The sequence below is a fragment of the Poecilia reticulata genome, chromosome 2 (assembly GCF_904066995.2).
Source record: "Poecilia reticulata chromosome 2, P_reticulata-male-v2, whole genome shotgun sequence".
NCBI classification, from domain to species: Eukaryota; Metazoa; Chordata; class Actinopteri; order Cyprinodontiformes; family Poeciliidae; genus Poecilia; species Poecilia reticulata.
Window position 1 is genome coordinate 24,847,398 of NC_088831.1, and position 24,836 is coordinate 24,872,233.

The 24,836-nt window shown below is 41.0% G+C and overlaps 3 protein-coding genes across 18 annotated transcripts in view; 1 reads left to right on the top strand and 2 right to left on the bottom strand.

Annotated features, from left to right (window-relative positions):
- The first annotated feature begins 178 nt into the window (after positions 1-178).
- On the top strand, positions 179-4,255 carry cln5 (CLN5 lysosomal BMP synthase). The gene is made up of 4 exons (XM_008433695.3): positions 179-405; positions 1,383-1,557; positions 1,804-2,029; positions 2,686-4,255. The coding sequence occupies exons 1-4, from the start codon at positions 302-304 to the stop codon at positions 3,171-3,173; spliced, it is 993 nt and encodes a 330-aa protein (XP_008431917.1). The 5' UTR covers positions 179-301; the 3' UTR covers positions 3,174-4,255.
- Positions 4,256-4,615: 360 nt separating this feature from the next.
- On the bottom strand, positions 4,616-13,396 carry fbxl3a (F-box and leucine-rich repeat protein 3a). The gene is made up of 5 exons (XM_008433705.3): positions 13,024-13,396; positions 11,472-11,844; positions 11,226-11,348; positions 10,216-10,387; positions 4,616-8,785 (listed from the first exon to the last, which is right to left on the bottom strand). Exons 2-5 carry the CDS (start codon positions 11,841-11,843, stop codon positions 8,145-8,147), a joined length of 1,308 nt encoding a protein of 435 aa, XP_008431927.1. The 5' UTR covers position 11,844; positions 13,024-13,396; the 3' UTR covers positions 4,616-8,144.
- A 2,024-nt stretch (positions 13,397-15,420) lies between these two features.
- The window catches only part of mycbp2 (MYC binding protein 2), a 65,863-nt gene continuing 56,447 nt past the window's right edge, over positions 15,421-24,836 (bottom strand). For 15 of the 16 annotated variants that reach the window (XM_081601390.1, XM_081601410.1, XM_081601366.1 and 12 more), the window contains 23 exons: positions 24,586-24,785; positions 24,354-24,503; positions 24,115-24,275; positions 23,857-24,013; positions 23,551-23,775; positions 22,804-22,869; positions 22,336-22,575; positions 22,141-22,230; positions 21,972-22,052; positions 21,622-21,888; positions 20,044-20,327; positions 19,855-19,951; positions 19,240-19,359; positions 19,049-19,150; positions 18,798-18,926; positions 18,282-18,414; positions 18,019-18,122; positions 17,404-17,592; positions 17,212-17,319; positions 16,874-17,083; positions 16,678-16,785; positions 16,359-16,524; positions 15,421-15,808 (listed from right to left, as the gene is read on the bottom strand). In XM_081601390.1, coding sequence (XP_081457516.1) covers positions 15,693-15,808; positions 16,359-16,524; positions 16,678-16,785; positions 16,874-17,083; positions 17,212-17,319; positions 17,404-17,592; positions 18,019-18,122; positions 18,282-18,414; positions 18,798-18,926; positions 19,049-19,150; positions 19,240-19,359; positions 19,855-19,951; positions 20,044-20,327; positions 21,622-21,888; positions 21,972-22,052; positions 22,141-22,230; positions 22,336-22,575; positions 22,804-22,869; positions 23,551-23,775; positions 23,857-24,013; positions 24,115-24,275; positions 24,354-24,503; positions 24,586-24,785 — 3,503 coding nt within the window. In that variant the 3' untranslated portion in view covers positions 15,421-15,692. The remainder of the gene's footprint in view (positions 15,809-16,358; positions 16,525-16,677; positions 16,786-16,873; positions 17,084-17,211; positions 17,320-17,403; positions 17,593-18,018; positions 18,123-18,281; positions 18,415-18,797; positions 18,927-19,048; positions 19,151-19,239; positions 19,360-19,854; positions 19,952-20,043; positions 20,328-21,621; positions 21,889-21,971; positions 22,053-22,140; positions 22,231-22,335; positions 22,576-22,803; positions 22,870-23,550; positions 23,776-23,856; positions 24,014-24,114; positions 24,276-24,353; positions 24,504-24,585; positions 24,786-24,836) is intronic. The other variant, XM_081601361.1, reaches the window with a different exon arrangement.

Consider the following 24,836-nt stretch of genomic DNA (forward strand, 5'->3'; position numbering starts at 1 on the left):
ATACCAGCAATGTCAAGGAGTTCTAAAAAGATGTGAGCAAATATATTAGTTATTAAGTCAATTTTTATTTAATTTTTTTCTCCCACGTCACCAGACGGGCTCTGTACGGCTACTTTAGAAAATCCTAAATAATCAATGAAGTTTATTTTCTTTTCCCGTTTTAGTGACGTCATGCGATTACGTCTCATCAACAAACCCACGTGACCCCGTGAAGAAGGAAGTCAGCTTAGAGAGGAAGAATCATGTGAAAACAATCGCCGTAACTTTCCCCTGATTTCAGGTTTATCTGTCCCGCTGCGACATGTCCCGCAGGGAGGTCTCCGTGTGCGTGAAGCTGCTCCTTTCCCTTCATGTTGTTGCTCAGTTGCGGGCTGACGGACGACAGCAGTGGCCTGTTCCCTACAGGTATGCGGTCAGCTCATCATATGACTTTAGAGAAGTCCGTCTTTGTGTTGCATTCGCGTAAATTTGATGTGGCTGCGCCAAAAATGCCGAGGCTGGGCTGTGTCACAAATGTAACTTTTGGTGAAAGTTCATCCACATTGATTTTATTCATCTATTTTCATCGTGATTCTACTTTGTGTCACTTTAAGGAACTGAGTGAAACTAATGTCTGCTTCAATTGCCGTCAGTAGATTAAAGTGCATAATTTTAAGTAAATAGAATCAGAAAACTTTAGCATCAGTAATATTTAGTGTCGTACAGTTAAAAAAAATAAATAAATAGTTTACTCCCCAATACACAATTGGAGCAGAGGTCATTTTCCAGGAGGGCAACACTAAACGGACAACTAGAGCATAGTGGGAAGGTTTAGGTCATGTGCTATTATGACCTAGTCAAAGTCCATACCTACATACAACTTAAAAATGCATGTTCTCCATCCAGTCTGAGAGAACTTTGGTCAATTTCCAAAAGAGAATTAGCAAAAACGTCCATCTCTAGATGTGCAAACCTTTTAGAGACATAACCCAAAAAGACTTTAATGAAAGGAGGTTTCACAAAGTGAAAGATTTTTAATAGTTTAAGAATCTGAAATATTTTTATATTTTTCCTCCTTATTGCACTTTGTTTTGGTTTGTCACACAAAAATACCAATTCTACAAATCACATTTTGTGGTCTTATTGTGTCAAAGCGCAACAAGCTAGCAGAAAAATAGAATTGTTAATTTAGAGCTGACTTTTTTATTTATAAGTCTCAAGATAAATTACAGAAGGAGATCTAAAATTGTGACATTGTTGACCCCTGAAAGTGTGTAAAAAAAAAAATCTAATTTCATTTGAAGTTTGCTTATTATTTTGGTAGCTGTTAGAGGTTGCTGTTAAATGGTTCCAAAGTGACGTAATTTTAACTCTCCGTCCCTCATTCCTTCTGTTCTCATCAGGCGCTTTGACCGGCGACCTCCTGCGGACTCGTACTGCGAAGCTCTCTACCCGTTCTGCCCCACCGGAGACCGCGATGGACGCTTTCCCTCCGTGCGAGACAGCGACGTCGTCTCTGTCTACCGGCTGCAGACGCCTGTGTGGGAGTTCAAATACGGAGATGTGCTGGGGAAGTTAGTGAGTGCATCAATCTTTTTAATGTTTCTATTTCAGATATTTCTCTCTGCACCTTCAGTTGAAGTAACGTCTGAATTGGTACAAAAGAACTCTGTATTTCACTCGCGTGCTTTCGAAATAATCCAAAATAGCAGCATTGTGGAAGCTGAGGTGCAGCTGTGTTTGACAGTATTAATAGAAACGCAGCTGCACAGCTTTCCCCCTGCGTCATCTCAAGCCAGAGTTCCCGTGTTTTTTGTCTTGCAGCACATCATGCACGATGCCATCGGCTTCAGCAGCCTGGAGACCGGAGCCAACTACACCATGGAGTGGTACGAGCTTTTCCAGCTGGGCAACTGTACGTTCCCTCACCTCCGGCCGGAGATGTTCGCCCCCTTCTGGTGCAACCAGGGAGCTGCCTGCTTCTTCGAAGGCATCGATGACCTGCACTGGTCGCAGAACGGGACCCTGGAGAAAATAGGAGAAGTAACAGGTGACATTTTCCGACTTTGTTAGTGGAAACACCTGTTGGCAATCTGCGTTTGTGACTGTCTCAAGGCTGCACCTCCCATCGCCCAGGAATAAATGCAGTTCTTAGAAAAAAAACAAATAGGTTACAGACAGATCTCTTTGGTTTTTGCTTTTCGATCGATCGTAAACGTGTCAAACGAATATCAAATTTTATGTCGTATCAAATAAAACTTGAGCAAACCTGGGTTATATTGGTGGTTAATGTTTCACTTTAGCACCAAAGGCTTAAAAATGATAGATGTCAATGACTTTGTTTATGATTTGTTTTCAAATTCCTTTTAGATCTGGGTATGATACACTGCTGTTTGACACACGTTAGTCCACTTCATGTTAGAAGAGTTGAATAGAAAATGTGGTAAATGACCGTAAATTAATTTATGTGGGGCATATATATATTCACATGTAGATTTTAACGGCCTTTTCTGAGAACAGAGTTTTGCATTCACTCAGGTTATCTTTGTCTGATATTAAAATTTGGTTCATAATCTACAGTAAAACACGTAAAAGCAGAAGAAATCTCTACAGCGATACGCTGTCTTTCACATCGCCGTAACGTCGATGAAGATAATGGAATGCTTCCGCTATTACTTTTCCTAAACCCTACTTTTTGTCCTGCAGGGAGTCAGTTCAACGCGATGGCCCAGTGGGTGCAAGACGACAACGAGACCGGGATCTACTACGAGACGTGGACCGTTCGCTCTGACCCCGGTCCGAACGCAACGGTGTGGTTCGAGTCGTACGACTGCTCCCAGTTCGTCCATCGCACGTACAGGAAGCTGGCCGAGCTGGGAGCCAAGCTGTCCAGCCGCTCACAGACCAACTACACCAAGATCTATCTGTACAGCGGAGAGCCCAGCTACCTGGGCAACGACAGCGCCATATTCGGGCAGCCGGCGCTGAAAAACCTCGCGACGAACATCCGCCAGTTTTACCACACGTTCAGGCCGCACCAGTCAATCTTCGACCTCGCTTTCAGCCTGCTGGAGGCTTACAAGGAGGTTGTGCTGGACAAGAGCTTCTACCTGTACTACAACTTTGAGTACTGGCACCTGCCAATGAAACATCCATACGTGCAGATTACGTATGAAGAGGTGCCTTTGCCTTAACAACTAGCCTGTACACTTGAAATTGTTTTTATTTCTGTTTTTTTAAGTTTAAAATTTATAACTAGTCCTGCCAGCACTTGCTGACCTTTACGCTGAGTCGGTTGTTTTGTTTTAACACAGTAACACTTTCCCTTCTCTGCAGGAAGCACACTGGTCTGATTTCACCTTCTAAAATGCTTGTTGTGAGTGGATGATCCTTATCTGACCACTAGGTGGAGACATTGTTTCAACAAAACCTGATCTAACTGGTCTGCTATATTTATGGAGATGCCATAGATGTAAACTTTCATGACTCAAAGACAAATAAAAAAATGTTAAAAGATCTGATTTAAATGAAAATGACCTGATTTACATCTGATGTACCAGGCATACCTGATAAAAAATTTGTGCTGAAGTCCTTAAAAGAAATCTACTTCAAAGATATATTCCAACCACCATTTGCTAATATTTTTCGCAAATGGCATCATTTCCATCGGCATCCATAACAATTTCACATATTTGTTTTTCTAAATAACTTTTTTGTTGATCAAATTGTCTAGAAAGTTTAAATTTATAACTCGGATATAAAATATGAAATGACACAGAAGCTCCTTTTTCCTCTGTGTTGCATTTCAAAATGGGAAAGAGAAATATGTTCTACAGGGACTGCAGTTAAGCATTGATCTAATACCAATAAATATCTTTCAGATGTTCGGATATTTAACCAACTTTCATCTTCGATGTAAATGAACCAAAATTAAAGGTTGAACTTTTTCCTTTATTTTGCTGTGGCTTTATTCTACTCACTAGGGTTTTGGGTGTGTCGCACATATTTTCTAGGGATGGCAGTAATGGACCTCAAGTCAGTGACTTAACTTGAGGTAACGGCATAAAGGAAATCTTTCAAACCTGCCTGTTGTGGCTTCTGCTTTAGAATTATTGCTAAGCTGAATCATTTCCTTTGGAGACCACAATTGGTCTCTGAAGATTTATTTCATATCAGACTATCAGCTCACTGAGTACAAAGACTTTTTTTCTTCTAGTCTGTGAAAAGATGCCTTATTGACTTTTTAAATTGATTAATAAAAATGTTTACAACTGTGGCTGACATCTTGCACTCTTTGTCCAACGGTCCTTTTGGCTATGCAATGCGACGCCGTGCAACAGCAAAAGAGGAAGTCCATCATGTCAGATGAGGTCATCACATGGGCGGTCTGCTATTTTTGCCCAATTCACACCTATGATTTGATTTTGCATCAATCCATAACATGAAATGGAAATAAATTATTCTGACATATGGTAAACTGACAAAATAACATTTTAGTGTATGAATAATAAATTCACAAGTGGTTAGTATTTTGTCTTTGTTTAGAGTCACTGTTGGAAATGTCTAAATATTTTTGTAAGGTTTGTTTGGTGCAGCAGTGAAGCAGGTGAACAGATACAAGGTGCAACAAAACAAGTACATTCACAATTGTTTATTTCTGGAGAAGATCACAAGTCCCAAACAATACCTTTAAATTAAAGACAAGTGACCAGTAAAGCAAAGTACACAAAGTTGTATTTTTTTTTCTCCATAATCATTTGCCGTACAGAAGCAATAATAATAAAAATAAAAACAGCATTAACAGTTTAGTTTTCCTAAACTTTAACTAGAGTACTCCAAACAAAACGGAGATCAAAACATTTTATGACGGTCGGTACTTAAAAATGCAAGATAAATAATTTTCCCTCGAAAAGAGTCACCCGTTCAGCTGACTATTCAGATGAAGGCGACGGTAAAAATCGAATGCGCTGGTTTCTTTAACTGAAGCGAAATCACTGCACTAAATCCAAAAAAATAATAATCAGGTGATATGTTACCGTATCGATGACATGAACACAGACGGCACAGCTACCCACTTCGGTGAGACTTGATACTAAAAGAATCTAATAATGACTTGAAATGTCTCCATTTTAGTCTACGTGTTGCCAAAAGCATCCGTTTGTGTCCCCTCACTCACACATCAAATTCCCAGGGTTTAATATGATGCAAGACGACTTGTGAAACCAACAGCTTCAACTCTTCTAAGAACGCTTTCCAGGTCTAGAAGAAGAGGAATCTTAAAGATTCTTCCAAAAGCACATTTGTGAGGTCAGACACTGATGTTGGACGTGTAAATTTGACTCACAATTTTCACTGAGGCGTCCAATCAGGCTGAAATTCGGATTTTGTCTATTCCACACCAAATATCACTCATCCAGAGGTTTATAAATCTGATGCAAAAGTAAACTGGTGCCGAGTTTGGAGGAGTAAACAAATACTTTTGGCAATATAGTGGATTTCCTATTTTTTGTTTTGTTAAAAAAAAAAAAAAAAAAAAAAAAAACATTAACAAGATCAAGTGACCACAGCAGAAGAGAGAGACCATCACTCAATTAAAATTTTTTTAAAGACGCAAGTATTGTAAAAACCGTCATAGTGAACTTGAGGACCACCTGTCTGCAACGATACCACGATGACAACGACCAGAAGAACAAAACATAAACAATGATCTTGTTGCTGATCTTCAATACTAACTCACAAATTAAGTTCAGCGTAATAATTAACAACAAAGCGTAACTTCTCGAGGGTCTAGCATCCGAAAAAAAAAAAAAAAAGGCAACTACTTCATCTTAATTCGGTATTACAAAAGACAAAGAGCTGCTGGTTGAGCAAACGTTGAACCCCGACAGGGTGAAATAAAGAAATGGTTACATTTCTATTCAAAATAATCAAACACACAGCGTTTTATATACAAGTGAATTTGACTTCCTTCTTAAAGGAAAAGAAAATAATACGTTTCACTCATCTGACTTGCCACGTCTCTTCTGACTGTAGGGGAAGAATGCGTGAGACGGCAGCAGACGTATTTGTAAAGAATAACTCTGCTGCGCCTGTTTGATGCTATTAAAAGAAAACATTAGCAATAGGAGGGTGACTGGTATACAAGACTGACAGGATGTGGAGCTTTACCGGGCAAATTGCAGAAGATAAAAACTGAAACCTGAGAGACAAAAAAAAAAGGGTTGAGCTCTGCGTTCCCAACGTGCATTTAGCGCCAACAGCTGCAGACTATTATATTGCTGATTCCGAAGCAAACTGAGCGGAAAGAGCGGAGGCTCACCGACGTGCACCGACACTCCTGGACGCAATCGGGACTTGCACAATGCGGTGGCTCGTAAAAGCATTCGTACGACTTCGGCCTTTTCACACTGTCAGACTGTAAGCATCATCTTTTGCAAGTAAAAATCCGAGAAGTGTGGCGTCTGCTTCTACTGCTACTCCAACGCCCCTAAATAAAACCAATGACCTTTACAAGTCACCTGATTACTAAACAGAATCCACCTCCCTCTGTGCAATGCAGGTGCGGTTTTTAAATATCGACACAGGGATGCAAATGTGCGCCACACTGTTCAGATTTCTGAGTTTTAAAACAAAGAAGCTTGTATCTTTTAACCTGCGAATCTAAACGTTACTTTGTGTTGTTCTGTCTCAACAAAACTTAATGTGAGAAAATGTGGAAAAGCTCAAGGGGTACGCGCTTCTTTCGCAAGGCACTGTAAATTGATTGCTTCTCTTCCTTCGTTATAGCATTATTATTTTTATTATACCGTGTTAATTGATCAGAGCTTCGGTTCGATACAAAAATGCATTATTTGGCCGCGAAGACTCGGTTCGGCCCAGCTGTCATTTGGTTTCCATGTAAGGTGCGTAGAAAAAAAAAAAATCTCTCACTGTACAAAAAAAGCCTTCTTTCACCAACGCAAGAAAAAAAAATAAAAATAGTGTCTCAAATATACAGAGTGTGTGATGCACAAAAAGAAATACAATTCAGGTACGTTACTGAACACTGTACACCTTCACATCACAAATATCTACCGTTATTTACGTGTTGCTCTCTGCCAACGTTGGACATCTGCAACGAGACGTTTTGTGATTCATGAAGTACAAAAAAAAAAAAAAAAAAAAAAAGCTTCCCCTGCTTGTTAAAAGCGTTATAAAACTCCTTCGGCATCGTCTGAAAGAACAAAAATCCCCATCTGTTGCTGTCTTTGCATTTCCAGTAATTCAGAAACCTCAAAAGCCGTTTTGTTTTCAGAGCGCAGGGCGTCCAAACAGAGCGTAGTATGTAGGCCGAGTGGTAGTGTAACGACATGCAGCGATGCAACTAACCGGATTCCCTGCAAAACGTCTGACGTGTTAAAACACACCTGAGCCTGTGCTTGCAGATGCACACGGACTGACATCTTTCCTGATGCACAAAGTGGGAAAATGTCCACATCAGGTCAGGGCTGCAGCTAATGACCGTTTTCGTAATCGATTATTCTGACGATTAATCGGATAAAAAATACACACTGCTGATTTATCATTTAACCCCTAAAGAGTTTTTTTATATATATACATTAGAAATACATTAGAAGATGCAAATAGACAAATAATTAAATTCATTTTTAATTAAGAAAATAAACATTTTATTGCCTAAAATAAAACACCGTAGCATTCCTTTTGTAAATCTGAACTGGGTGAAGCCAAAACTATACCACTTGAGGAATTTTGGCTAAAACATATCTAGAGAAAAAATAGTTTTTATTTTAAATGCAAAATGTATATATTTATTTTATTTTACATATTTGGCTTAATTAACCACTCTGAATATGTTGGACTTTTTTAGAACCTGTGTACTCCGGTTAATCAATCACTATATCAGAGGACAATTATTTCAATAAACGATTAATCACGATTATTCAGCCCTAATCCATTTAACTCGGCTTGTTGTCGCTGCTCTTCCGGCCTCTCCGAGTTTCACTCCAGAGTTGATTTCAGGCTCTCAGACGGAATCGCATGACATCCCCGTTTTTTGGGGGGTATTTTCTTTTACTCCAAACAGACGCTCAGAGAAGTTTTGCTCGTCAAGCTGGCATCTGGCAGTTCACTACAGCGGAGCGGCTTTTCAGCTCAAAGCGACCCCCCTACCAAGTCGGCATCATGTCCGGGAACCAGACCCGGCCCAGATGCTTGGACACCTCCCAGTGAATCTCGTCCAGGGAGTACTTGTGATCCGGGATCAGCACCTCCTCCATGATGGACAGCTGGGACAGCCTCCTGCCGCACATTTTCACAAACTCCACGAACGCGCTGCAGGACACCTCGCACTCCCCCAGGCCGATGGCGGACAGCTGCGTGCAGTGCTTGGCGATGCGGATCAGCTCCTCGTCGAGCGGCCGCAGCCCGTTGGCGCACACGACCAGTTCCACCAGGCGGGGGCAGTGGAGGCCCACGCGGCCCAGGACCTCTTTGCTGACGGAGCGGCCGAAGTAGAGGTGCGTGATGGGGATCTCGTCGTTGAAGAAAGGGCCAAACTCGTTCTCGTAGAGGTAAAAGTACATGACCAGGTTGAACTTGGGCGAGTGGCGCACCATGGCGTCCCAGCTGCTCTTCTTGATGGTGTGGAAATGCTGGCCCGGGTTCTCGCTCACCACGTCGATGCGCAGGTGCTCCAGGTGGACGTGCTTCTCCGAAGAGAGCGCCAGCAGGAGCTCGTCGCTGAGGAGGTGGTAGTTGAGCGCCAGCTCTCTCAGCCCGTGACACTGGTCCGCCACGCACAGGATCCCTGCAAGCACAGATGGGGGATGCTTTTATTTTTAATCCCGCCGATTTTTCTGGCCCCTGTTTTTAATTTTGCGTCGAGAACAAAACGGCTCATTGTGTTTGGCAGGAAAGCTGTGGCTTGAATCAACAGATGTATGTCATAAAATGTATGTCACAGCAAGAAACCACAGAACGGGTCTCTTCATAATTGCCGCTACACAGTACAAAGTCGAGTTAGAGAAGAAAAGTGCAGGCTCCAAACACCAAATGAAAAGCAGTATTGTGAATAAAAACGACAAATATGGCCGACGGACGTTTAGGCCTGATTGGAAGTTAAATTGGTGGGAATAATGAACACCCACATACAAAATACGAAACGAGCCAAAATCATTAGAACGCCGCTTACTCAAAGCTTCAAATGTCGAGTACATTTAAATGTTTCTGTCACGTTACAACCGCTAAAATTAAATGTTTCTTTTTATTTGGATTTTATGCTTCAGATTTTTTTATGTTTTATTTATGTTGTTTTTTATCACAAATACAAATATCATTTGTTTTAATATCATCGATTCAATACTTTTCCCAAATAAGATTTTTACCCCTTTTTTGGTTGAAAAAAAGCTCCAGCTCTGTCAGAGTGGCTCAAGACTTTCTGTTAACATCAAAAATGTATAGACTGCCCGCAGACTTATAAGTAGGACTTCGGTCTGGACTTTGACTGGACCGCTCCAACTCATAACTACGCTTTGATCCAAAGCCCTTGCCTTGGAGCTCTCTGCATTTTGGGTTGTTGTCCGGGCGGAAGATTTCCCTCCACCCACCGCTGCCCTATAATTAGCACCATCCCTTTTCCCAACCGTATAAAAACCATCATGAAAGCATATCGAAGCCAACGCCATGATTCACCACGGGGAGGATGTTTCTGGGAGGATTTTCAGTGTCTGGCTTAATTACAGCAAAGAAAACTGGAAAATAAAGTTTAACTGCGTTTCCGTTTCCACAGGTTTGCCAAGTCCCTGACCTGCCTTGTTTACTAAAAAAGTGGCATTGCTAGAAGAAAGCCATAATAAGCCCAGTTAGCAAAGGCCAGATTTGTGGAATGTGTGACTAGCAGGCGTGCCACTCCTCTATAAAGTTTACTCACAGTTTCTTTGAAGCCCTTCGCATTCCAGCCGTATTTACGATGAGAATAAATTATACGACGGTAGTCTCTGTTTACTAACCAGGTGACTCGAGAGGAAACTGGTTGCACTAGATAAAGGAACCAGAAAGAAAGCTCTAATTTTCAGATTTTTATTTGTAAAACTAAATCAGAAAACTCTAATCATTTCCTTAACATCTTGCAACTTTGCACTACACTACTTTGTGCTTTTCTCTTGCATACAATCCCAATAAAATACCTGGAAGTTAGTAACAAAAAAAAAACAACAATATCTCTTAATGACAACGTACCTGCAGGGGACACATGGGGGCAGCTGCTCATCTTCAGCAGCTTCAGGGTGTCGCTGTTGTTGGCCACCAACACCTTCAGCGACGGATCGTCCACTGGCGTGTCGTCGATCTTCAGCGACGACAGCGACTTGGAGTTGACGAACACCACCGTCAGCGCCGAGATGAAGTGAGACTGAGGAAGTAAAAACGCCGTCATTCCTCTGGATTTTTCCCTCAAACTTAATGTAGTAAGCTTTTTCTTACTTCACAGATTTCAATAATTCAGGCTCCATTACTGCTGAAGCAGCTGGATTCGTTTTCATACGCTACGCAAAGAGCACCGATTGCAGTGTTGAACGTTAATAGCTACTCGTGACGACAGGAAAACGTGACACAATCTGACTTTAGAAACACGACTATGCCGGTGGAAGAGTTTCACAGCCAACATCAGTAAAAATTTTCCAGATCAATTCCAGTGCATCACAGAAACAAAAAAAAAAAACAGATCAATGACAAAAAGTAGAAAACAGATTAATCAAAAGGTAACATTAAAAAACAATAACAAACACGATCAAAAAGAAAAACAAAACTCCAAGTTAAAAATGTACAGAAAATAATGACTCAAATAAAAAAATCTAATTTAGCATTGACTTAAACCTTACAAAAGGGTGAAGTTCATATTTTTTTTAAAAGTAAAAGAAAAATGAGTCAGCATTCAGTCAGCATTAAGGGATTGCTCGAGGGTTCAGAAAGAGATCACTCTCTGCACAGAGGAGCACTAAATAGTGTTTTACTTGATAACATCATGTTCTCTTAATGAGGCCAAATAACAAAATGCTGACCTTGTTTATGTGTGAGACAGACGCTACTTTCTAACCTTATCTGTGAGTGGGAAGACTGAAAACACCATCTTGTCAGCAAGTGAGTAAGAGAATTAAATGGGTCAAAGGTTCAAGATAAACTGGCCTAAAACCTTATCTTTTCCTTGGCTAATACGGGGAAAGGAAATTCTTGTTAAGTGTTGACTGTACCTTTGGAACCTCCATGAAACTGGGCCTGGCGGTAGATATGAGCCCCAAGGTCTTCAGGGAGCAATTCACCAGCTGTGACAGAATGTCACATGCTGCCTCTGCAGACTCTGTGCTACTGTCCACCTGATGGGAACAAACAAAGACTGGCCATCATTTCAGGAGGACAAAAACAATTTTTTTTTTTTTACGTCAACATTTAGCAATAGCAATAAAACCAGACGGACTCAGCAGGGATTGGATTTTTACCTTGAAACTGACGTACTGGAGGTGGTTGGAGTGCCTCTTGATGATCTGCTTGATGAGGTCCGGGTGCGTGGCTTTCAGGTACGAGCTCGCTGGCTGATTGAGCTCGAACTCGAAGCATCTCCACAGCTCGGGCATGTGGAAGGCTTCGTTCCAGCCGCGGCACACCTGCGAGGCGTAGGCCCGGTCCAGCAGCGGGAGGTACTGGAAGATGTGCAGCAGGATCTCCTGAGGCAGCAGCGACCAGTCACACAGCGGAGACTCACCAGCTGCCACGGCCTCCGACTCCCCGCTCGTCTCCGTACGGAGCTTTTTGCAGGCCTCTGGCGGGCTTTCACCGCCGCTTGCCTCCTCTCCTCCTTTGATCCGTTTCATCCTGAAACATAAACATGTGCCGTTTAAGTCCAGTGTATAAGCTCTGAAATTTTCCCTCAGAAAAAAAAATAGAAAAAATATAGAAGCGGCAGGAGGTTATTTGCTTAATGGTAGATGTTTGACATTTCTGGATGCTGATAATAAGTAATAAAGTAATAAACAATGACCCAGTAATAAAATAGTATTACTGGTTTATTAGAGTTCTCTTAATTTTTTTTTTTTAAGAATTTTTCTGGCTCTAAGAAACTGTCCATGTTATCCTCACAACAAATTTGAGTCTACTGTCACTGAAAATTTGCCGTTTTTCAATATAGATTTCTTTAAACTTTTTATTTTATTCTTTTCAAGTCAACTTATTAAGCTTTTTTCTTTCTCATGCATCATATGTGTAAAGCACCAACCTAATACCAGTGTCCTTATGATGACTAAACCACTGTTTTATTTACGTTTGCAATAAATTTCATGAGTCATCAGTTTTGGAGCAGGATTGTTTTTCTTTTCTTTATTAGTCTAAGAGTTTGGTGGATGATCCTTTAATATTAAACTGTAACGCCCTCAACCAGTCATCAAATCATCTGCTGAGAATAGATTTTGTGTTAGTTTAAAAAGTCACATGTTTTCTTTGGCTCCTTTCTAATTTTGCATTCGGCAGCAATAAATCAAACTTTATTGACACATATCGATTAGAGCAATTTAACACAGCTAAAATGAGTAACCGGTTTGTAGATTAACATTCACAGGTAGAGCTGCACGGAACATAATAAAACCCAATGATAAACAGAGGAAACATGCTAGCATTTTTCTGACTGCCACAACGTGACCATGACAATGTGACGTCACGTTTTCGGCAGAAAACGTGAGAAACGTGACAAAGATTATAAATATGACACTGCAGAAAACACATGAAACGCCAGCTTTAGGTTTGAATTTGTATCACACGAAGACAAAACTTGTCATGTAAAATTGTCTAAAGCGTTTTCCTGTAATTCGCAACAGCGTCAATGAACGTAACTGTTAGCTAACTTTACATTAGCTTGTTTTAAATTCACTCTAACAGTTTTTCACTAAAAGTTAGCTACACGCACCTTCCTGTAACGCATTGTACGTGTCGTGAATAACACTTTTGTCGATAAGGTGACATTTACTCGTTAAGCTCCAGCTCAGCCGAGCATCATCCTACCTTGTTGTTTACACACACCGCTAGCTCAGTAGCTGGACGGAGGAAAATCCGAAAGCTGACTTCACTCTTCAACCCGGGCCCACGAAGGAAAAACTCATCCGCAACAGCCAGATAACTCGCATCGGAACTCAATTACCGAGCACACTGACGACAGAAAATAAGAAACTGCCACCTCCGCTCGACTGACCTAATTCCCCCTCCTAACCCTGAAATGGCGAAGTGTTTTGACAGCGGCGGTGCTCCACGGGAAACGTAATGCGAAATGGCTGTTGGTAAAGATCGTGCATACTCGCGAGATTACTCACTCTGCTGCAAAACCCTACTTTCTCTCCACAAAACACTCGCCTACAGATATATAAATAAGCGAGCATCAAAACAGTGCGACCCTTTGTTATTATTAGACAAATTCTCTTTCAGGTAAATTACACCTCTCTGTTAGTCATTTTAAACTAGAAAAACATGATATTAAGTCATATCTATGAAAAACAGTCATTTTGACTTTCAATCACAATGTTGAGAAACACGAGTTTGAAAGTACATTTTGATTGTTAGACGTTATTTTGACGGGGAAATTAATATTCATGGAATCCAACATCATAAATGTTAGATTCAAAGGCATACAGTGATTTTGATTCTGAGATCAAAACTCGCTAATTTGAGTATCAGGATTAAATTCATACACAACTTTGACCGTCAATGTCATAATTGTGTAATTCAGCATCTGCTGAGAGATTTTGTTGTAATTGTAGCTCTCAAAGTCGCTATCATCAGTAATAGTTCAAATGAAATCCTGAGATTGTCACTTAGAAAGTCTAAATAATTACTTTAAATTCCACAATTATGGCTTTAAATCTCCAAATAACATCTCTTGTCATTTTTTGTGTCAAGTGATAAACTGCACCAATTATGAACATGTTTTAAGCGAATAAAAAAAACAGTAAACTAAAAATGCTCCCAGAGTGATACATCTTTCGCTCATTTTTATGAGTTCTTCTGTTTGCATTTATCTTATCTGCATGTTTCTTGCATTCTGTATGGCTTCTGCGAATACATTTCAGTTGTATTTGAAAATACTGAATGAATTTCAGTAACATTTAGCAAAAAAACTAAACTAGCAATGCTCTTTTTTCTTCAAAAGAACGGGGAAGATTGTAATGAAAATCCAAAGCTTCAAAAAGCTACCTACACATTTTGCTGTGAAAATCCATACTTCCATTTTCCACTTTTTTATTTTTATTGTGAGTGCAATGTTGGTGAAAGAAGGAAATACACCACTGGATTGCATATTTAATGTCCAGCAGAAATTGTATTTTGGCATACTAATGAAAAACTGATGACACATTGTATAATTTGTGAAACAGAGAATCTGGTTTATTACCATTCAACTCCATCCACCACAGATATTACAGAGCAGATTCACAAGTAATAAGCTTCTTATTTAACAGCAGCTGCTTCTTTATTTTTCTTTTTTTATCCCCCACACTCTGCATTCTTTGACCCCCAAAATCTCTTTGCCACATACTAGGAAAACGCATACAGGTGCACAATTGTATTTGGTGTGAAGACTGGACCCTTGAATCCTTCAGCTGTAACCACTTCTATCAAGACTTTTTTTTATTTTTATTCTTGTATTTATGTAGGATTTTGATGCTTTTTTTTATTTTTATTTATCCGAGCTGAAAACAAAATTTACATCAACCATCTTTCACTGCAAGTGCCAGACTCTCTTTTCCAGACAGTAATCGAAGAGAACAGACACCAAGAAGAGGGAGGGGCGAGGACTGGGGAGGGGCAGAGGGGGTTACGACTGTATAAAAATGTACAGTGGTTTTTATTTGACATACATTCCATAGATGAAACAGCTGCAAAATAGGAGGCACACCCAGTATTGCACTTCATTAAAAGTTCTGGCTCAAAACAAAACCCAGAATACCAAACAACTGAAGAGAGCAACTTCGGAATACAGCTACTTTGAATAGTATCGCTATATACAAGATTAGATAAATCGTACACTATTTCCATCCCGGAAGCGATATTCTTAACAGTCTCAACAACCAACTCACCTTTTTGTCGTCTGTCAACTCATGATGCACTTGACAGAGGGGAATACTATACAAGATTACGAAAAAAAATGTTTACATACAACAATATTTTAAATTTATAGTAAGGAAGCTGGAAATATGGCCCCTTCCTTTTTGTTTTATTTTCCTTCCCCCCTTTTTAAACTCACGGTCATCCTCAGTTGCGTTTAAGCAAATTTATTTAATCTTCAATGTTACATCGTTACAGTTCAGTGATTGGGAGGTGTGCAACGTCTATAGAAGCCGAGGGATTACAACGGCTGCATGCAAACACGTCACAGGTTATTTTCTGGTTTTTTTCCATTCTTCTTTAAAAAAAAAAAAAACAAAAACAAAAACAAAAAAAAAAAACACTTTTTATTATTAAGTTTGCTCTGAATCCGAAGGCGTAACAGCTTGCGCTCGCAGCAGAACCTGGATCCTGATGTTGGTGAAGGAGCGGACCTGACAACTCGGCGTAGAACGGAAACCTGGTCTGCGGTCCAGAAGACTCAAAGCTAGAGCCAAGCTTCATCGCCGAGTCTCAGCAGCGGCGGCGGCTATAAAAATCACAGTAGACCAACTGGTTTTCAGTGAGTCTCTTAAAGTTTAGAAGGTGTGGGCGTTCCTGCACACTCCACAACCCAGAGCAAATTCTTCGCCCGTCGGAGGGTGGACCACATGCAGGGGGCACTCAGTGCCTTCCAGCTGCTTGCCTTTGGGCCCTGCAACACAGATGGCAATTAAACCTTTTATCAATTTCTCTGGAGGCATCACAATAAAAACAGCACTTAGGTATTTTATTATGCTACAACCACAAACATGATTGGATACTTTTCTCACAGCAAAACTCAAGCACTTCTCAAACATTTTCAAGGTAAGTTTTCAACACCACACTTTGAAGATAAAAACAATAAAAATAGACTAAAAATTTTCAATTCATTATTATATATTTGTGATAGTATTCTATGTTTTACAGCAGGTAAATTAAAACTAATTCTCCCTTCACAGAGAGCTTTAAAGAGGAAATGTTTTACGCTAAAGCACAAATGTTTCATGGAGGGCAATTAAATGTCTAACCAGCATGGCAGATCAGAAAAATCCAACAAATATTCAAATTTGTTTGTGTAAATATAATACGTTTTAGGCACCAAAAAGAAAAAACACATTTACCACTATTTAAAGGCTTCAATTGACACCATCAGCTAAAATAAGACTCCTGAAATTTTGAGGAAAAGGTAACATTATTGTTTTTGAGAGAAACCATCCAGTCACCTGCAGGACAACGAGGGAGCTCCTCCTTGGGGACGCTTGTCATCCTCTGGAAGTCGTCGTGGCAGGCGTTACAGAAGTGTGTGGTTCCAAAGCAGAAGAAGACGGCCACGGAGCAGCAGTAGCGGCATTTATACTCCAGAAAATCTGTGCCGTGTTTGGAGCACATCTGATAAACACACACAGGAGAGAACGTTAGGCGGATTTCTGGCAAAACGCACAACGGTTTTCGGAAACCGTTTTCTTGTTCAGGCAACCCCCGTCTTAATCAAGATCTTCCATCTAGCGTAGCTGGGATTCTTTACGGGCGTCATTCACTCACCTGGGCCCTGGAGACATCCGAGCATGCTCCACAGATCAGTTCGCTAGGGTCGTAGTCATCACCTTGTCCTGCTTCTGCATCACAGCGAGCCTCTCCTCCAAAATATGCCTACAAGAAGGGACACGGTTGACTTTTTTCCCTCAATCCATGTAAAACATTTGAGCCAAAAATCGGATCAATGGAAGCCATTTGTGACCTTTTTGCACTTGTAGCAGACGTAGTACGCATATCTGTTCATGGCGAAGCCTGCGGGGTCGTTGTGGAAGCGCGCTCCTGGCGTAGTTATCGCCTCGCTCTTGTGTAGCCCCTCGTACTCCAGTCTCATCAGAGCTTTTCTCCTCACGTCCTCATACAGCTCCTTAATGGGGTCGAGGAGGTCTTTGATCACAGAGTGATTGATTTTGTTCTGCAGAGGACAAAAATGATAAAACTTCATGAAATCCTTTTTAAATACCCTATATAGAGTCTGAAGATCGCCATGTCTCTAGAGATGGTAACATTTTTAGCAAGCTAATCTCAAATATAGCGTAATACCTTGCAAATTGGACACAGCATGAACCCAAACGTGATGCGCGGCCCGAGCCAGCGGTTTTCAAGAACCCGTCGAGTGCACTGAAGGTGAAACACGTGAGTGCAGTCCAGCTGGAAGAAGAACCGGCAGTTTAACGTTAAGGCAAGCTAACTTATATATTTAAAATAAAAAACAGAAGCAAAACTCAAAGCCACCTGTACTGCAGGAGCTGCCGAGAGAGCCTCTGTAAAGCAGATCATGCACATGTCGTCTGCGTCCTGTTTCAGGCAGCCTGCGTTCTTATCGCAGCCATGCAGACACGGCAGGCAGGTCTCCTCGTTCTTGACTCCTCCACAGGGGTGACCGCAGGAATGAGTCTTACTGCAGGCCAGCTTTGCGTACTCCTGAGAGAGTAGACAGGCAAGGAAGTGGTGATGTTTATGAAGTACAACACGATACACAAAAGTATTTAGTGGCTTTTGGATGTACCTGGATTAATAAATGTGTTAGAAATAGTTTATTGTGGAGAGGGAGATGCTAATCCAGTATTTGTAATCCTCCACCAACAGCACTTTAGTAGAAACATTTTCTATAGGCTCCATTAAGCAAAACTATATTACGTAGTCAGTAAAATATATTGTTGATAATCTATAAATCTGTGTTTATTAAGAAATAATTCAAATTATTTTTTATTGCTAAAATATGCGGGGTTTGAACTATTATTGCATAGAAGGGTCAAAGTACAACAATGTGTTTTTGTATATGGTATTAAAATAAACTATGCCTAGTTTGTTTGCTGTGGATGATTGAGCTTAGTGGATCCTCCACACCTGACAATCTGGGTCTGAGCAGACGCTCCCCACTGCAGAAAGCTCGGTTCCATTTCTTGTGCCACAGAACCTGCAGGCGTCTGAGCTGCTGGATGCTGGTTTACCTGCAAAAATATTAGACATGTGAGCGGAAAGAAGACATAAGCCTGGGAATGCAAAGACTGAAAAATTAAATATATATATATATATATATATATATAATTTTTATCTTTCTGACATGAGAATGTTAGCGATTCCCGTTGTCATGCTCTATGCTAAGTTACCCGTGTGCTCTCTGAACTCCACCATGGCCTTCATCGTCTTTGAATCAGCGAGAGCCATGAGCCAGAAGAGCTTGGTCCTCCCACAGCCTTCATGGAGGTCGACCTTTATGGCCTCCTCCTCCTCCTTAAACACCTGAAGAGCAGAAGAACACAAAGCTGAAACCAATGAACTAACAAAAATGGCCACCTAGATAGAAATCAGCTGGTAACTGGAATCGAGTTAGAGAAATTAACCACATATAAGCACTCAGGACCTGTACTTTTTGCCATCAGTGAGAAGTTTAAAATTACAGCTTAATTAATTAAATAATTACAGCAGAAGGATTTGATAAATCTGCTTTGAAAGTCGTTTTTATTTCTTATAAAGTTCTTAAAGAGAAATCTAAAGGGCCAAAACTGGAACCACAAGATTCGACCAGAGATCGCAATTTGGCCATGAAACTCAATGATTCTTAACCTTACCTTATTAGCAGTGACAAAAACTTACTGATATTAAAGCAAACTTCGGACACAAACCTGTCTCTGGTGGGAGCGAGTGCGTCGGTGAAGATGGAGGAAGCGGTCGCAGTCGGTGCAGAGGTTGCCGCATATGTTGCACAGGATGATGGCTGCCGTCTCGCCGTCATCGTGATTGTCACACATGGGCTGTGGGTGGGGAGAGAAGGGAATAAATTATTACCCTTCTATTTAGCCTCGTACGCTTTACGAGGCTAAATAGAAGGGTATTTAGCCCTTCTTTAGTTTTCACGCCTATTTATAAATCTCACCATCTGCTTCTGCTGTCCGTCTTTCCCCATCCAGCGACCAGAAGAGAGGCGGTCTACGTGATCCTGGTCAAGAACGCACAGCGACGCCAAGGCGAGCCACAGCTAAAGGTGGAGAAGATAAAATACTTACAGCGTCGCCAATAAACGACATCTCTAATCATCGATTTGTGCTTCTGAATTGCTTCCTTTACCCTTGTTGTTGCTATGCAGCGAACAGGAGAGCGGTGCTCCTCCTCCATTTTAGTCAGCGCTATGATGGTCTCGGCAATTGCGTTCTTGGTCACTCTGGACCAGGCGTCCGACAGGTGGCCCTGCAAACAATGTGTCACTTTAATCTGTGTAGGTCTGCAACTAGCAATTATTTTAGCAATCGGTTATTCTATTGATTAACTGAATACAAAATTGGCACAATCTGTAGATTTTTGACTTAGCCACTTAAAGCTTATTTTATACAATATTAGAAAGATATTAAAATATGCAAATAAAATAATTCAGTTCCTTTTTTACATAAGAAAATAAACATTTTATTGCCTACAGCGCAATAACATTCATTTAGTGTATGCTTGATCGTTTGTAGCAAAGGAAACTAAAACGTACTTCTAACGTGTGACAAGTCAAGTAGAAAGGACTGAGCTTATCGATTCAATGTACAGCTAATCTGTTTTCTATTTTTATGGATTAACCGAATAATAATTGGACAGCAAAAGGTGCTTCACAGAAGACTTTATTATATAATTTGAACCAAGTTAAGCTATGAAAGGACTTCTGGTTGAAAATGTTAAATGTTAAAAAAGTTAAACACTCACCGCTGCCATATCTTTGACCAGCTTTATGATGATCTCAGCTATCTGCGGAGGCGTGGAGCCTTTCATCCACCAGTGGCTCTCACCTCTGCGAATGTAGCTGCGTACAAAAAGATAGAGAACGAAAACGTAAAACAAACTGACATCAACAAAACCCCCGTCTCTCGAGTCTTCCACAAAACTCCAGCTCACCTGGAGTTGAAGATCATCGGTAGAGTGACGGTCGTGACGCCCTTCCCCGCGACGGTGCCGCCCGTCCCGGCGATGGTGGTGCCTTTGGCTTTCAGCTGCACAGTGAGGGCCTTTGCGATGCAGCCCAGGAACATGTCAAGGATGCACAGCTTGTTCCAGTCGCCTTTCTCCGTGGAGTGGATAATGTCGCTGATGTCTGCCGGGGGAAGAGCTTTAACCCCGATGATGCTGGCGAGGCGGACCGGCGTCACCTCCGGCAGGACACGTCGAAGCAAAGATGTCACCTAAGAAGACAACGGTCATGAGGTAAATGTTAATAAACTATTTTACAGGTAATACTTTAATCCTATGAACAGTTTGTTTGATCTATCAACCATAAAGTCTTAAAATCTAGTTTCAGCTCCACAATATGGACGGGCCATAAATCGATTTTATACAGCTGTAAGACATAGTTGAAATAAAATGAGAATGAAGTTTTAACATTACCAAAATAAAGTTGTAATATTGATTTTTTTCTCATAAAAATCCAACACAGATTAAATGAGGAATGTTGAGCAATCTTATGAAGTTTTACTTTGATATCAGTTTAACAGATAAATATTTTTTTAACACATCAGCATAAAATTATTAGTAGTAGCAGGACTTTGTGCAAATAACTGAATCTATTTTGAAGAAACGACCTAAAGGATCTAGTGAGCTGGTCATGCCAGATCTCAGTAACTCTAAAAGCCTTTTCTCATTAAAATGACTTCTAGTAAAATTGACTTTTTTCTGATAATATGACTAAATTCTCATTATTAAACAATTAGCAATAATTTTGTAGCTTGGCCCTAATACTCTGTTGTACAAGTCACAAAGGGACGATTGATGTATTGATGTAAAAGTCACCTTTTGAAAATATTCTCTGTTATTTGTAATTTATTTTTTTAGAAGAAAAGAGAAATAAATGTATTAAAATCAGATCTTGTGTGAAAAAAAATGAGATTTTTAAGCCATATTGCCCTACTGAGCATACATCTTTATTACAAGAGTGTGAACTAATCAATTTCTCAAACACACAATGAGGAATTGGGCTAAGAGGGTTGGCATAGCAGACTTTTTTTTTTTTGCGCAGGTCAACTGAAGTTTTATAACATTTTATATATAAATTTTATTCCAATCTGAATGCACATGTTTGTCCAAGCCTTATTTAGGATGATCAAAACAACCATTTTACCGTGTGTCATTTCACCAATTTCACTTCTTCAAGCAAACCTTACAGGAACATTCTGTATCTAAATGTGTGGAATAAACAGAAGGGGGTATGTGTAACTCAATGAATAAGAGACAGAATAATATGTTAGAATGAGTATTTGTCATGATTCAGCCTTTATATTACTACCCAGCCCAGAGCTACACGTGTTTCAAACAAGCGCTTCTACAATGTTATGTATGCTGCAGTTCCCTTCACCACCAGCTAATGGAGACATTTCCATACAGAAATCCCAATGAAGAAGCACATGCAGTTTTCAGGCAATATGTAAGCTACCACAAAACACAAATTTGCATGTCGGAGAGTGTGTTCACATTCACGCCCACCTGTCTCTGCACCCTCGGAGAAGCGGTGTGCAGGAGAGAAAACAGGTCCTGCATGAGGGTGAGCTGTTGCGCCAGATACTGGCGGCCCACGTTGGAGCCGCTCAGAGCCAGAACCATGGAGAGGAGCTCGAAGCAGTAGGCGTCAGATGAGGCGTCGTCGTCGCTGGGCTGGGAGTTGGCGTTCTCCTTGCTGGAGATGGCGTGTTCCCACTCCTCCCTCACACGTGTGGCTTCCATGCGGATCGCCTGAACGATATGTGCGCACACCTGGAAGCAAAAGGCAGCGGTTCCATTGGACTGTGGACGCTTTAAAGATCCGGTGGTTACTTTTGAGTGGTTTGGACATTTACTTGTTTCTGCAGGTTGGTTAGTTTGCTCCTGCTGAAGATTATTCCCACCATGTGCTCCTTAAGATCCGCATCAGATGGTACCTGTTTGCAGAAAACAACAAAGATCAAAACAATCAGGAAACAACAAATCAGTTGGGAGGAAGATACACAGAACTGGATTTCTACAGACCTTATCCTCTCCTTCCGGAGACGAAAGCAGATTTTTCTCCTCCTGCTCTGGCGTCGGCTCTGCGTCTCCACAGATTAGTTTGCCAAAAACCTAGATGCAAACCGAAGAATTACACTCACGGTTTCAGTTGAATGTATGATCTGCCGATATAACCGCATGATGGAGACAGCACGCAAATGAGCCAGATTGACAGACCTGCGAGGTGATGAGGCGGAAAACTCTGAGTGTCTCGGCTTCACAGTTTTTCTGCTGAGCCATGCTGGCTGAGATTTGTCCAAGGATCTTGATGCTCTCGCCCTCCTTCCAGCCAAGAACCTTCACCTGGCGAACCCTCAGAGTGTTTTCGGGGCCTTTTAACTCCACCTTGATCACATGATAATCGCCTCCAGGGAGTTCACTCGTCACCCAGCCCATGTGACGCGAGTCAAGGTCAACCTGTAATTTAAAAAAAAATTAAATAAAATTATTAAAAAATTTTACAAGTGTAATCAATTCATCTAGCCATTTTTCATTCCTTATTAAAAAAAAAGAAACAAATTGGAAGACAGCCAAAGGAACAAGTCAAAACTAACAAAAGTTTTATAGAGTGAATATGCCATCTATTTTATGCCCGAAATTGTTTTTAAATAATTTCTCACGTTACGTCACTGAAATGGCACCTACCTGCTTGATTCTGCAGAGATCCTCTATGGCTTTTCCACAGAGAAACGTTACTGACGTGACTTTGTTCTGTTTGCACAAAATACAAAATAGAAATTCCCTGAAATCCATAATACGACATATTTTCACTAACTTAATTCTCAATTATGCCAACACATTAAGTTTAATGTAGCTTTGCTACATTAATATTACAAGCCAAATTATGAACAAGTCATCAAAAGAAAGCTAGTGTTATTTTACCAGTTTTTTTTAAAAGCTCAATATAAACAGTAGCATCAAAAAAACAGCGTACGCCCAGTGAAAGTGTAGAAATAGAGAATTACAAATTATTAGACCATAAATAAAGGATTCCAGAGAAATTGACTTGATGAACAAATGATTTCCTAAAAAAAAAAAAAAAACAGGGGATGGCTTGTCTGACTCCTCTTTTTAGTGGATTAAAAAAATGTAAAAAAAAATCAGCAAACTCCTTATTGTGCTGAAACTGTTGCTCATTATTAAAAACTTAAGCTTGAAATTGAAACAACCATCTTTTTGTCTCCAAAACGAGAATTAATCAAGCACGTGTTACTCGTTTTAAATAAGAATGTCTCAACTTGTACAGATCAACTCCAGCTGGCTTTAAGAGTGGATCCCAAATTTTCCAATCGCTGCCATATGTTGCAATTCCACAACGGATCTTATTTTTGAATCAAAGAACACACTGGTGTCCTTTAAAACTCTACAGCCTGGTTTGGTGTTGCTCCTTACCCCGATGTCTCTGGAGTTGTCCACATGGACAGAAACTTTGGTGGCGTTTATGCCTTTCACGCAGCTGAACGTGATGCTTTTGGTCTTGTTCTTGTCCTCGTCTCCAGACTCCCAGAAGGTCTCCGTGGAGCCGTCAGTCAAGCTGCCAATCATGGCGGGGCGGCTGGAGGTTTTAATGTCTACTACACTGGTTAGGTCCTTCAAGCAGGTTACCAGGCAGAGATCCTGTAAAAACACACATTTTCTCCTGGTTTAATGCACAGCAGATGAGCAGTAATAAGAGCCAGAACTGGTCTGCGTTCTTGCCTGGCTCATGGCTTCATAACCCGACTGGACGCTGATGTTGAAGCTCTCCTCGCTGTCCCCATCGTCTGACTTGGACAGGATGTTGTTGATGTGATGGAAAACGTTGCTCTGATGGAGGAACTGGTGGTCGGACTGCTTGAACTTGAGACTCCAGCACCTAAAGCAACGAGACACAGTCAGCGAAGCTTAACGTTTGCCTGTCTGAAATTAGAAGACAATCTGGCAAGTTATTTCCATTCTGGAAGCAGAGATTTTTACCTCAGTGCCATCTGCTGTAGTGCACTGCCACTAGGAAGTGACATCATGAGGTCAGAGATTGTCTGGAGAAGGCGGTGGAAAGTGTGGGGGAGCGGATGGGCTGCCTCCCCGGCGATCACTATGTCCGACAGAGGGTGTTCACAAACCCCGAGGTCTCTCTCCTATGTAACCGTGGAGATAATTCATGATTAGAAAAAGTTGACAAATAAAAAAATCACGTAACTGTAAGCCACTCTTGCCTGTTCTAAATTTTCCTTGTTCCCCTTATTCTCCTCGTCTTCCTCATCCTCTGGCTCACAGGGTGAGGGAGTGAGAGATGCTACAAAATGCCAGAGGATGTCGTGCAGAGAAGTCGTCTGGATCACGTTGCACAGAAGCCAGTTGAACGCCTGACGAGAACATAAAAAAAAAAAAAATTGATCACAACGTCCGACATCGAAAAGTAAAATTTCGCAGCCACAACACCCGTACCTCCATCGCAAACACCCTGCAGGCAGACTTTCTCAGAGCATGCTTCATGGCCACCTCCAGGCCTTCAAGGTCATGATGTTGGATAACAAAAGCCAGAACAGGCCACTGGAAATTCCTCTCCCCTTTACTAAGTGAGCCATGAGCCGAGATGAGGCGGGACAGCTCAGGAGACGGGTGGCGCAGCAGGGAGGAGCCCACTTCTATGTGGAAAACGGAGTGGTTTATGCAGAAATAATAATATCACGACTCAA